Source organism: Echeneis naucrates, chromosome 13 (genome assembly GCF_900963305.1).
Source record: "Echeneis naucrates chromosome 13, fEcheNa1.1, whole genome shotgun sequence".
NCBI classification, from domain to species: Eukaryota; Metazoa; Chordata; class Actinopteri; order Carangiformes; family Echeneidae; genus Echeneis; species Echeneis naucrates.
The window spans coordinates 9,110,736-9,122,990 of record NC_042523.1 but is presented as its reverse complement, the minus strand read 5'-3'; the positions used below and the strand labels follow the sequence as shown (position 1 = coordinate 9,122,990).

The 12,255-nt window shown below is 42.1% G+C and overlaps 1 protein-coding gene across 1 annotated transcript; it reads left to right on the top strand.

The window, feature by feature from the left end:
- Positions 1-1,137: 1,137 nt before the first annotated feature.
- On the top strand, positions 1,138-9,979 carry LOC115053125 (uncharacterized; the record flags this gene model as incomplete). Its single annotated transcript, XM_029517690.1, has 5 exons — positions 1,138-1,712; positions 4,455-4,625; positions 5,351-5,455; positions 5,582-6,077; positions 9,728-9,979. Coding segments are annotated over 5 exons (1,599 nt in total), but the record flags the coding sequence as incomplete, so codon positions are not given.
- Between the last annotated feature and the right edge of the window lie 2,276 nt (positions 9,980-12,255).

Genomic DNA, 12,255 nt, shown 5'->3' with positions numbered 1-12,255 from the left:
GCTCACATCGTGCCAGGGGCGGGGTCACCCTGGACAGGTCGCCAGTCCATCACAGGCCCAACACACAAAGACAAAAAGAGATGAACAACCACCCATGCTCAAACTCACACCTACGGCAAATTCAGAGTCACCAGTTAACCGAAACATGATATCTTTGGACAGTGGGAGGAAACCCACGCAGACACGGGGAGAACATGCAAACTCCACACAGAAAGGCCCCAGGCCGGGAACTGAACCCACAACCGTCTTATTGTGGGGCGACAGCACTAACCAAGTCTAAATTAGTGAATACACAAATTCAATCCCACTCAAAGAGACACAGATCATTAAAGGAAGCTTGTCAGCAGGTGTTTAAACTAAACCTAAGGCATGCTGAGGCCAATAACCTCAGATGAAAACTTTGGCAACATTCTTTGGTAACTTCAGAATAACTGTCAAATTTAAGTGACCGTTTTCTTTGGTATTTTCTTTGGTATCTGCAGTGCTCAGTGTTTCTGTCCAACCACAGACAGCCAATCAGAGACGGACGGCTGTAAGAGTCAATGACGACATTGGTGAGGGAGATTTCATTTGGTGTTATTTTTGGATAGTCTAATCTTTAAAGTCCTCATCATGCACGGTGCTGTCTCACTGAGCTGCACAGAGCTCAGCAGTCATTACTGCTTTCTGTCACATTGGGATTCATGAAAACACTATTTAATCCACCATTGTCTTATTGCAATCTCTTTTTGATATTGACTCTTTATTGGACTTTTTGTTGTGGCTAAAACTCATCTTTCTTTGCTTAGAAAACACATTTATGGCTGGTAACACTTCACTGGTGGATTTGAGCTTGTTCAGCAGAGCGACGAGCAGATTTTCACTGTTCAGGTCTTGGTAATGATTTTTTCTCTGCATCAACTTGTTGCTCATCACAACCTTTTTTCAAAAACAGTGTTTCTATGCAACCACACGTTACATCTTATTTGCCGTTCTTTACTGTCGGATAGTTTGTTATTATTCTTATCTGATATCCTCCTTCTGCTGGCCAATTATAATGTTGTGATTCAGGTTTGGTTGTGTGTCATTATCTGTGTTGTCACACTTGTGTATACTACTGTTACACCAGTGACTCTGACAGCAATGACTCTGGAGCGTTATGTGGCTGTTTGTATGCCGCTGCGTCACGGAGAGCTCTGCTCCTCACGTAATAATGTAAATATTGTCCTCTTCATTCATGCTCTCAGCTCTGTGCCCTGCATTGTTATTCTCTCCACCATCTTTGGATCTGCATCCCTAAAATTTTACACCCAATTTCAGTTATGTGCAGTGGAGTTTCTTTTCATTTACTTATGGCAACAGCATCTCAGGTCAGCTATAAGTCAGTTTTACTTCTTGATCATGCTAATAACTGTTGTGATTTCCTATGTTAAAATAATGAAAGTGGCCAAAGCTGCATCAGGAGAGGATAAGCAGTCATCAAGGAAAGGGCTCAGGACAGTGGCTCTTCATGGTTTCCAGCTGCTGCTCTGTCTTATCCAGCTGTGGTGTTCGTTCATAGAAGCTGCATTGCTTCAGATTGATGTTGTTGTGTTTTATCATGTGAGATATTTCAACTATATATTATTTTATCTTGTACCAAAATTCTTGAGTCCTCTCATTTATGGCCTCAGAGATGAAGTTTTCTTTCATGCACTGAAAAAATATGTCTCCTTTGGGTTGTATAAAGGAAATAACATTGGATAAATCACAGTTGGTAGCTGTGTCTGATATTTAACTAAATTATAGTCATAGTCTGTGTTTAAGTGTTCATCAACTTTGGATTTGGAACTGGACTTAATGGGCTGCTGCTTACAGAAAAGGGTGTTTTGTTTTTTTTTGTTTTTTTTTAAACAAAACTACATATCAGTGATGATGGGCCACTCTGTGGCTTCAGTAAGTGTCCCTGTGTTCAGGTTGTTGAGGCTGAGTTGCTTTTCTTCTTGTCAGAACTAGATCATTTTAACTCATGTCACTCAGAAACACTTAAAATATGGATTCTTGTTTGTGAACTCTGTGAGTAATGCAGCAAAATGTCCTGAAGCTGGAATCAAATGAAAATGGAACAAATTGGGTTTTTTGGTGTTGGTGCTTTTTATTCATAAAATGTAAAAGAGTTAATAGTTCAATGCATTTTATGTCCCAAACTGTCAACATTAATATAATTACATAATAAGTAATTTATTTGCATGTTGTTAAGAATAAATAACGATATCAAATGAAATCTATTTTTTGCAAACAGGATGGTTTGTAAGCTGCATATGTGAACATTATCTCACTGAAAACGGAGGACTTGGCCACTCATTACAATCGTAAATCTGCTTTAATTGGCTTTTTGCAACACTTGTAAAAATAATCCACACACTTTCAGTTCTTTTAATTTTTCTGTAATAACACAGATCAGAGCAGTTCACTGGTTGCTTGATGACGTAGACCATGTATTTATCCAAAAATATGAATTTGTTCATGAAGTGAACACTGGAAATAAGTGATGTCGGTACAAGCAGGGGGCAGCACGGCAGCATAGTGTTTAGCGTTGTTGCCCCACAATAAGAAGGTTTGGTTCCCGGCCTGGGCCTTTCTGTGCTGAGTTTGCATGCTCTCCCTGTGCTTGGGTGGGTTTCCTCCCACCGTCCAAAGACATCATGTTTGGGTTAAATGCTGACTGTAAATTGCCCGTAGGTCTGAGTGTGAGCGGTTGTTGTTGTGTCTCTGTATGTTGGCCTTGCGATGGACTGGCGACCTGTCCACAGTGTACTCTGCCCTCACCCAATGTGAGCGGTTAGAAGATGAGTGAGTGAGTTAGTGTACAAGCAGCAGTTGGAACTGAAACAAGCCTCATCATCTGGGCAGTAAGAGAGTTTAGAGATTGGAAGATAGACAGAGTTAGCAGTCTGAAACAGGCTGGTGGCTCAGGAAATGGGAGACTACGTGGTGACGAGCAGACTTGGAGCTTACTAGCCAGCAGGCCAATGACGGGCAAGCTGGACAGTAACGGGCTGGAAGATTACTAAAAGATATTTTGCCAAATGTTCACGTTAAAATGTTGTGATCTTAACCACCGAAATTCAAAACTGTAAATGGAAGCCAAGATAAACTTTTTGTTCATATTTATGACAGCTGAACTGCATATTCATTAGATAAATAAGATGTGCAATACCCATTACTTTTTGTGCAATACAATTATTTTTACCGTGACATGCAATAAGAGCTAGCAGGCTCTTCTCCCATTGCTTATAACTTGTGTTTGTATTTATATTTATGTTTTTTAAATTCCTTTTTTTACTTTTCACGTTTATCCCTTTTAGATCTTTATCTATTGATATTACTTCCTCTGCACTGAAAGTTGACACCTTAATTTCGTTGTGCAATGTCACGTTGACACATTGACAAAGTTTTCTGAATCTGATTCTGATATTTGGTTGGTTTTTGAATTGAGTTAATAAGTAACAGAAATCCAATGTTGCCACACACAGACACATGGAGACTGGATCAACAATTAGCGTCCGTACCCAGGGTAATTCAAAGTGCTTGACAGATGGAGAAAAAATTACAAGAAGGCAGATAGAATCATTACATAAATCATTCAAGAAAAAAAACATTCAATGCATTAAAAGCTAATCTGAAATCATCTTCTGAAAGACTGTTCCAGATTTTAGCAGCATAAAACTGGAACGCAGCCTCACCATGTTTAGTCCTGACCCTGGGCACCACAGGGTTAGGGTTAGGGTTAGGGTTACACTTGTACACAAGCAGAGCTGTTTTAAAGTCTATTCTCTGAGCGTCAGGAGGCCAGCGCAGAGACCTGAGCACTGGACTAATGTGGTTGTATTTCCTGATTCTAGTCAGGACTCGAGCAGCAGCATTCTGGATGTACTGCAGCTGTCTTACAGCTTGTTTAGAGAGTCCAGTGAGCAGACCGTGACAGTAGTCTAACCTGCTGGATGGATTATTCTCTCCAAATCTGGTTTTAGACACTATTCCTTTGATTCTGCCAGTGTTTTTCAGATGATAAAAAGCTGCTGATGTCATTGATTTAATGTGGCTGTTAAAGTTCAGGTCTGAGTCTAAAATTATCCCTAGATTTTTAACCTAACGTAGATCTGAGTGTCATCTGCATAGTTGTGGTAGGACACATTATAACTGCATATTAGCTGGCCTAATGGAAGCATGTACAGATTAAACAATAGGGGTCCCAGAATTGACCCCTGGGAACCCAACAGGTCATAGCCATTTGGTCTGAGACACGTGCCAGTTTTACCAAGTACGTCTGTCACAGTCTGCTGCTGTCTCTCACCCTGGACTCAGTACCTTTCCACTACTCACACCACACCTGCTCTCACTCAGCCATCAGCACACCTGCAGCACATCACCCACAATCAACCCAGGTATATATTCACTAGCTCCACACTCACTCCACACTCCCTCCTTGCCAGATTGTTCTTTGTGCCATGCGAGACTCTCCAGCGATTACATGTCAGATCTCCCAACCCTGCCTACCTGTTCCCGCACCTGCTCTCCACGTCTGCTCCCCGTTGTACCTGCCTGCGCTTCGTCTCCGACCAAGAGTTCTGCCTCAGTGTCCTGGGCTTCTGTCTGCCCTCCTGGTTCTGACCTGTCCGCCTGTCCTCGGCTCATCCTCTGCCTGCTCCCTGTCAGTACCTCCACCTTCTCCGCACTGCTCTCCCGGCTTCGACCACTCCTCCTGTCTCTGACCGCTCCTCTGCTCTCTCCTTGTCGGCACTTCAGAACCAGGTATTGACTCTACAGATCCTGCTCTTTACCTGTCCCTGGCAATTAAAGTCATTGCCGACTGTGTTCTGCTTTTGGGTCCTAACCACCCAGTGTCATAAAAATTCTGGCCAGACATGGACCCAGCAGACACCTCCTCTCCAACCTCTTGCCTAGCTCGAGTAGAGGACATGCTCCAGCGGCACAAGGCACAGCTTCAGGGCTGGAGCAGGCGCTAACCTTGCTAGCCGTCCAGGTTCAACAGATGGCTACCGTCATGACTCAACAATCTGCAGCCGATGCAGCCCTGACCCCTCTGACACGACTCTGACTCCGGCTCCTGTGCTACCGCGGGCATCACCTGATTGATGAGGAACTCGCCCATCAGCAGCATCAATCAGGTTCTCCTGTCTCGTCCAGTGCCAGGCAGTACACCTCCTGGGGACTGTCACTCATCAGACAAAAGCTATTCCATGCTCCTGTCCGGCAACCACCAAGAGACAGTCTGTTTCCACGTCCTAAAATCTAGACTGGTCTACGGGGTCCAACCTACTGCCCCTACACCCACATCAGCACCTGTTTGACCTCTGACCTTTTCAAGGTACCTGCAGACGACCATGAGTTTTCAAGAGGTGTTCAGCAAGGCGAGGGGCCACTCCTTGCCCCTGCATCAGCCGTATGACAGCACCATCGAACTTCTCTCCCGGTACCACACTGCCAAGGGCCGGCTCTCCTCCCTGTCCTGCCACTGAAAGAGAGGCCATGGAGACATACATTGGCGAAGCCCTGCCTGCTGGGATCATCCATCCGTCCTCATCACTTACTGGTGCAGGGTTGTTCTTCGTCAGCAAGAGGGACGGCTCCTTGAGGCCCTGCATCGACTTTGTCACCGGCTAAAACGGTCTGGAGATCACACCACCATCCTGACTGTGGTAGCACGATTCAGCAAGATTTCTCACTTCATTCCCCTCCCCAAACTGGTCAACATGTGTGCTGACTACATGGCCTCCCTACTGACAGGGTGTCAGACGGAGGCCCCAGTTCACCTCACTGTTCGGGAGGAGTTCTGTCGAAACATTGGAGCATCCGCCAGTCCGTCTTCTGGGTTTCATTGTTTCCATTATTTCCGACCCGGAAAAAGAGACTTTCTGTCTATCCGTGGAGGCATTCATCCGCCGCTGTTGCCAAAACTGGGGCCAGGCCAGGTCCTCACTCCTTTAGGCAGCAGAACGGTATTCACAGCTACCAATCGCTGTCAGCTCCCAGACCCCCCCTCCTTACCAGGTGGGACAAAAGGTATGGCTGTCCACCCGAACCTACCACTGGGGGTGAGTCGAAGAAACTGGCTCCTAAGTTCACGCGTTCATCTCTGGTGTTGAATGCAGCACTAACATATAACAGGAGAAGTATGAAGGCTGGTGCATTATCTGAAGCCATTAGAATATCATTGGAGACTGAACCAGCGCTGTTTCTGTGCTGTTATGGGCTCTAAATCCTGACTGACTCTTCAAGCAAGCCGTTCCTATGCAGATGGTCATGTAAGTGGTTTGCTACCACTTTCTCCATGATTTTATAGATGGACAGAAGGTTCAATATTGATCTGTAGATGGCCAAAACATCTGGAACAATATTTGGCTTTTTCAGTTGAAGTTTCATGACTGCGGTCTTAAGAGTCTGAGGTACATAACCCAAAGATAAGGTAAAATTAATCAGGTCTAGGATGAATGACTGAAAGAATGATTCCAGATGTACAATAGGCATTGCAGGTGATTCAGGAGTTGCTGTATTCAGTAGAAGATTATTGTCTAATGGAGGTAAGAGCTGATGAATTCTTTTCTGATTGTTACAGTTTTATCAGTAAAGTCCATAAAGTCATCGCTGCTCAAAGCTCAGGGATCACTGGTTCAACTGAGCTATGACTCTGTGTCAGCCTGGCTACAGTGCTGAAGAGAAACCTGTTTTGTTTTGTTTTTGTTTTGGTTTTTTTTGTTTTGTTTTCTTCTATTAGTGCTGAGTAATATGAACTTCTAGCACTGTGGAGAGCTTATTTGATATGTTTTTAAGCTTTCTTTTCAGGCTCTGTGAAACTCTTCCGAGTTACTGGAACACCAAATTCTTTCTAATTTCCTTGATGTCTGCTTTAAGGTAGGAATGTGAGAATTGTACCAGGGAGCCAGCCTCCTCTGTTTTATGACTTTCTTTTTGAGAGGGGCAGCATCATCAAGATTTAAACACAGTGTGGCCTTAGTGCAATCACAAGGTTTCAACCTGTGTATGGGAGAAAACCTCATTTGAATTTAGATATGGCATTGCTGCAAATGATGACCGAACGTTATCTTTAAATTTAGCCACAGCATCTTCAGATAACATCTTCTAAAGCCGAATTTATTCCTCAATCCTGTGCAGTCAATCAAGTAAACTCAAACGTAATGAGCTAGTGGTTAGTCAAAAGAGAGTTTTGAGGAAAGAGTGTGAACTTGCCAATTTCAAGGCCATATGTTTAGAACAAGATAAAGGATATGATTGAAGCAGTGAGTGGGTTCATTCACATGCTGGGAAAAGCCAATTGAGGCTACTAAGAAAAGAAACCCAGAACTAAGGCTGTCGCTTTCTACGTCTGCGTGAATATTGAAATCTCCCAGTATAATGATTTTATCTCTACTGAGTAGACAGTCAAACTCACTCCACACTGCACTGTCGTCATCAGCATTTATTGTTGCGCCCTGTCTCTGGCCACGTGTTGTTTGTGACTCATATTATCTGGTCACCACATCAGGGATCTCTGCTTGATAATGGGGAGGGTCCAAGCCCCTCTACAAGCAGATTAATGACTACATCCAAGACCTGCCTCCCAAGCATCTAGCAGTGCAGTCACAGGTACCACAACTGTGGCCACTAGCAAACTGAGCAGGCCATGAAAAGGCTTCAACTCCTTCTTCATCTCTACGACAGGATATTCTTCTATGGCCTGTAGTTTTCCATCAACTGGACACCACCACTCGTAAACAGCTCCACTGCACATAACTGACGTAATGGTTTTTGTGTAGAAACACTCTTTTTGAAAAAGGTTCATGATGAGCAACAAGTTGGCACAGTGAAAAATCCACCAGGTCTTGTTAACACAATATCTCATTAATACTTTGAGGTAATCTCTTTAAATTGAACAAAAACATAGATTATTACTCAAAAATTAAGTGATTTTTATTGAACTGATATACTCGCAGTCACAGGTCAGGGTCACCGTTAACTCACAAAAACCTGGGATGAATAACAACCTAACTCAGGAGGTCACGGCAGCGTTGTTTCCAACTGTTGTACGTGCAGTCTATAAAGTCATCATCATGCACGGCCCTGGTTTAGAGCTCAGCTGACAACTTTAGTCGCTGGAGTGGAGAAACAGGATTTGGGAAAACTAACAATCCAACTTCATATCACTTTAAAGGGTACTTAAAATTGGACAGTAATCAAATTGTGTAAAGAACACATTTTTACAGTTTACAGGACTTGTTGCAGTGACTGAAGCTCCCGTTTCTTAGAAAATACAAAGATGCAGATCATTTTTCTTCCCCATAACTTTTTTTACTAAAGAGTGCTTCTACACAACTACATGCTATATTTAATTTGCTCTTACATTCATATCAGATAGTTTCTTACTATTCATGTCTGATATTCTTGTCATCTTTACCCAGTTTTATATTACAATTGAGGAGCCAATCCAAACTCACACTGGGTGAGGGCGGAGTACACCCTGGACAGGTCACCAGTCTATCTCGGTTCATAACATATATGTATGTATATGTTTGTCGCTTGTTCTTTCAGCGTTTCCCTATTTGGGGTCGCCACAAAAAGTCAGCTCAGTGTCTTTCATGACTGATGGCCTCAGTTTTTAAGTCCCATTCCCAGTCCCATTAATAACAATAATAATAGTTTTATTTACATTTTAAATAAAATGAGCCGGAACATCGGCTCACTTTAAAGTTTGCAGTAAATTGTCCCTCAAACTGTAAACAGCCAATCAAAGACACGCAGGATCTCAGAGACGATGACAATACTGGTGGTGTGAACTTTCATTTGAAGTTATTTTTGGATGCTCTAGACTTTAAAGCCTCGTGCACAGCCCTCTCTCAGAAGGATGGACACACATCAGAAGACAACAGCTCTGCCTGAGACTGCATGTAGGATTTGATAAACTGATGAAATTGAACTTTTTACACTTTCTACTAGGAAACACTTGAAGGAATACTGACTCTTTAAAGGACATTTTGTTGTGGCTAAAACTCTACGTTTGCTTAGAAAACACACTTATGGCTGATAACAGTTCACTGGTTGGTAATGAACCTTTGTACCTGCTGATGAATGACCTGGTAACAGTTGTGCAGCTGCTGGTTATAATTTTTTTCTCTATCAACTTGTTGCTCATCATAACCTTTTTTCAAAAAGAGTGTTTCTACACAACAACACGCTACATCTTATTTGCTGTTACATTACTATCTGATAGTTTGGTGTTATTCCTTTCTGATGTCCTTGCTATTTTGACCCGGTTTAATATCCCCATTCATGTTTGTTTGTGTGTCATTATCTGTGTTGTGGTAATTGTGTATATTACTGTTACACCAGTGACTCTGACAGCAATGACTCTGGAGCGTTATGTGGGCTGTTTGTATGCCGCTGCATCATGGAGAGCTCTGCTCCACACGTAATACTATTAACTGTATCCTCATCATTCATGCTCTCAGCTCTGTGCCCTCTATTTTTATTTTCTCCACTTTCTTTGGATCTGCATCCCTAAAATTTTTCACCAAATATCAGTTATGTTCTGTGGAAATATTTATGATTTATTTATGGCAGCAACATCTGAGGTCAGCTATATATCAATTACAGTTTTGATCATGTGCATCATACTTGCTTTTTCCTATGTTAAAATAATGAAAGTGGCCAAGCTGCATCAGGAGAGGATAAGCAGTCATCAAGGAAAGGGCTCAGGACAGTGGCTCTTCATGGTTTCCAGCTGCTGCTCTGTCTCATCCAGCTGTGGTGTCCCTTCATTGAATCTGCATTGTTTCATATTGATTTTGTTGTATTTAATAATGTGAGATACTTCAACTATATAGTATTTTATCTTACACCAAGATGTCTGAGCCCTCTCATTTATGGCCTCAGAGATGAGATTTTCTTTCATGCACTGAAAAGTTATCTCTCCTTTGGGTTGTATAAAGGAAATCTGATTTGATAAATCAAAGTCAGTGTGTGTGTCCGAGTCAGAGCATGTCGATCTGATCTTAATGAGCTGGTCCTCAAAAACAATGAGCCAGTGGGGCCTCTAGGTTTTCTTTAACAAAACCACAGTATCAGTCAAAATGGATGAGTACCTGCATTTTAACATTTATCTTACTTTGGGCCTCTCTTCTTTGATGTGACAGACTTCTTGTGCATCACAGTCAGGTGAAAAAAAATTCCTCTGAAGATATTGGCAAGCAGTTGGTGGAGTAAACAATGACTTCTTACAGCTATGGTGTGATATTTGGTGATCAAATGGTGCGAGGAAAAAAATGAATGACTTATTGTGATGATGTTCATGATATATGTTGTCAAAATAAAGAATGAAATAATGAGAGAGAGAATTCCACTGAAAGTCACTGACTAGTTGGTTCAGGGATGTCTTATGTTGTTAGCCAACAAAACAGTGACTCTGTAATACTTGTTTGGGTTCCTACTGTCGACATTTGATCTCAGGACAGCATCCAAAAAATAAATCTGGAAAAACACTTTTGGTGAAAACTGGTGAAAATGTTTTCGCGCAAAATTTGTGTTCTAGTTTGTTTCTGATTCAAGGAATTTTTGTCCCTGGTTTCCCTTACTGCTCACATATTTTCTTGACTAATCAATCTTCAATAAATGCTTTCATTGAAATCATCTGTGCATCTTCATACACATTCTTCCATCAGCTCACAAGATTCCATCATGTTATTTACACAAAAGAAAACATACCTATTAACATATGAACTAAGAGAAAAAACTATCCAAACAAACAAACAACAAAAACATGAGGATCAGTGTGGCCAGCCAGTGATGGAGAGAGTGAGAGAGACAAGAGATCAGGGACTCTCGGGATGAACGTGCTAACTTTGTTAGCTTTCTGTTTCTATAATCAGTCATAAAAACCCTAAAAACAATTATTGATCATCCAATTCGTTTCTTACCTCTTGGTTACCTTGTTAGGCTTCCTTGTCCATGAAAATATTGGTTTTAAAGGTCTTTCTTTTTACATAAATATCATTTTCAGTATAAAGAAATCAAATGAACCTCAGGAGAATCATATAAATAAATAAAGGGCTGATATGTTGCCTGGCTATTACTAAGGAGTATTAGAATACAGCTCTTAAATGTTCAAAAAAACTTTATGTTTGGAATATTATTATCATAGGTTGAGCCAGATACTTGGTTGAAACAAGTATCCTGTACAGATATGGCAATTTTGACGAGTACGAGTACCATATGAGTAATACGAGTCAATATCCTGCTCGGGCTGAAGGAAAATCCTCCTCAGGGCGTCCTGTGATAGGACAGAGCGCAACGCGTCATTCTCCAAAATCCACGTCCACCGGAGGGGAAAACAATTGGTACAATTTAAATTACACTGAGAGATACGGTTGCGTCGGTAGCAGCCTCCTGAATCGATACGAATCAGCCATGAATCCATAGATGAATCGATTGTAGAGGTCGTTGCAATTGGGCTTTACAATTTGTGTCTCTAAAACAACACGAGAGCCGTGGCTGCCTGCAAAAATCACTCTTGCTCATGCTCCGTAGCTGGCATTACCATGATGGAAAACAGACAACGGTAACGTTAACAAATGCTGCTAACAGTTTTCCATTTGTCACATGTTTACATTGAAATGTTGCACCTTTGTGACCTACCTCAAGAGTTCAAAAACACCATGCTCAGACTGAAATGTGGCACTGTTATCATTTTTGCCTACCTCCAACAAAATGATGTCCATTCAGAAAATGTCTTTTTGGTCCATGTCTAAAAATAAATATATTGACATGATGTTGTTCTTTTTTGAATTTTATTTTTGCCAGTGCTATTCTATGATGTCTACATCTACATCAACCAATGTTAACAGTAGAATGGAATGTAACGACTCGTTCTGTATTGAAAATATTGTGGCAGGAGGAGGAAAAAACCAGGAGACGAAGGCGAGTTTTAACTTTTTGAATTCTCAACCAAAAACCAACTGAAACAGGAACAACTTTACTCTTGAGCCCCTGGTGTCCATGACACAGTCCTCTACCCTGAATACCCAGAGGGGACTCTTGGAAAAAGAAATCAGTCTCTCACTCGGGGCTTGAGCAACTTGCCATTAGGGCTGCACCTTGTCCCAGCCAAAACTGCAGGAGAAAAACAGTTCAATGCTGGCTGAGAAGCAGAATGCTGAACCTGTGAAGGTACTGCTGGGGGCCTGGAAGGAGGGCGACCCCGACGGGGAACCTGGGCCGGAAACA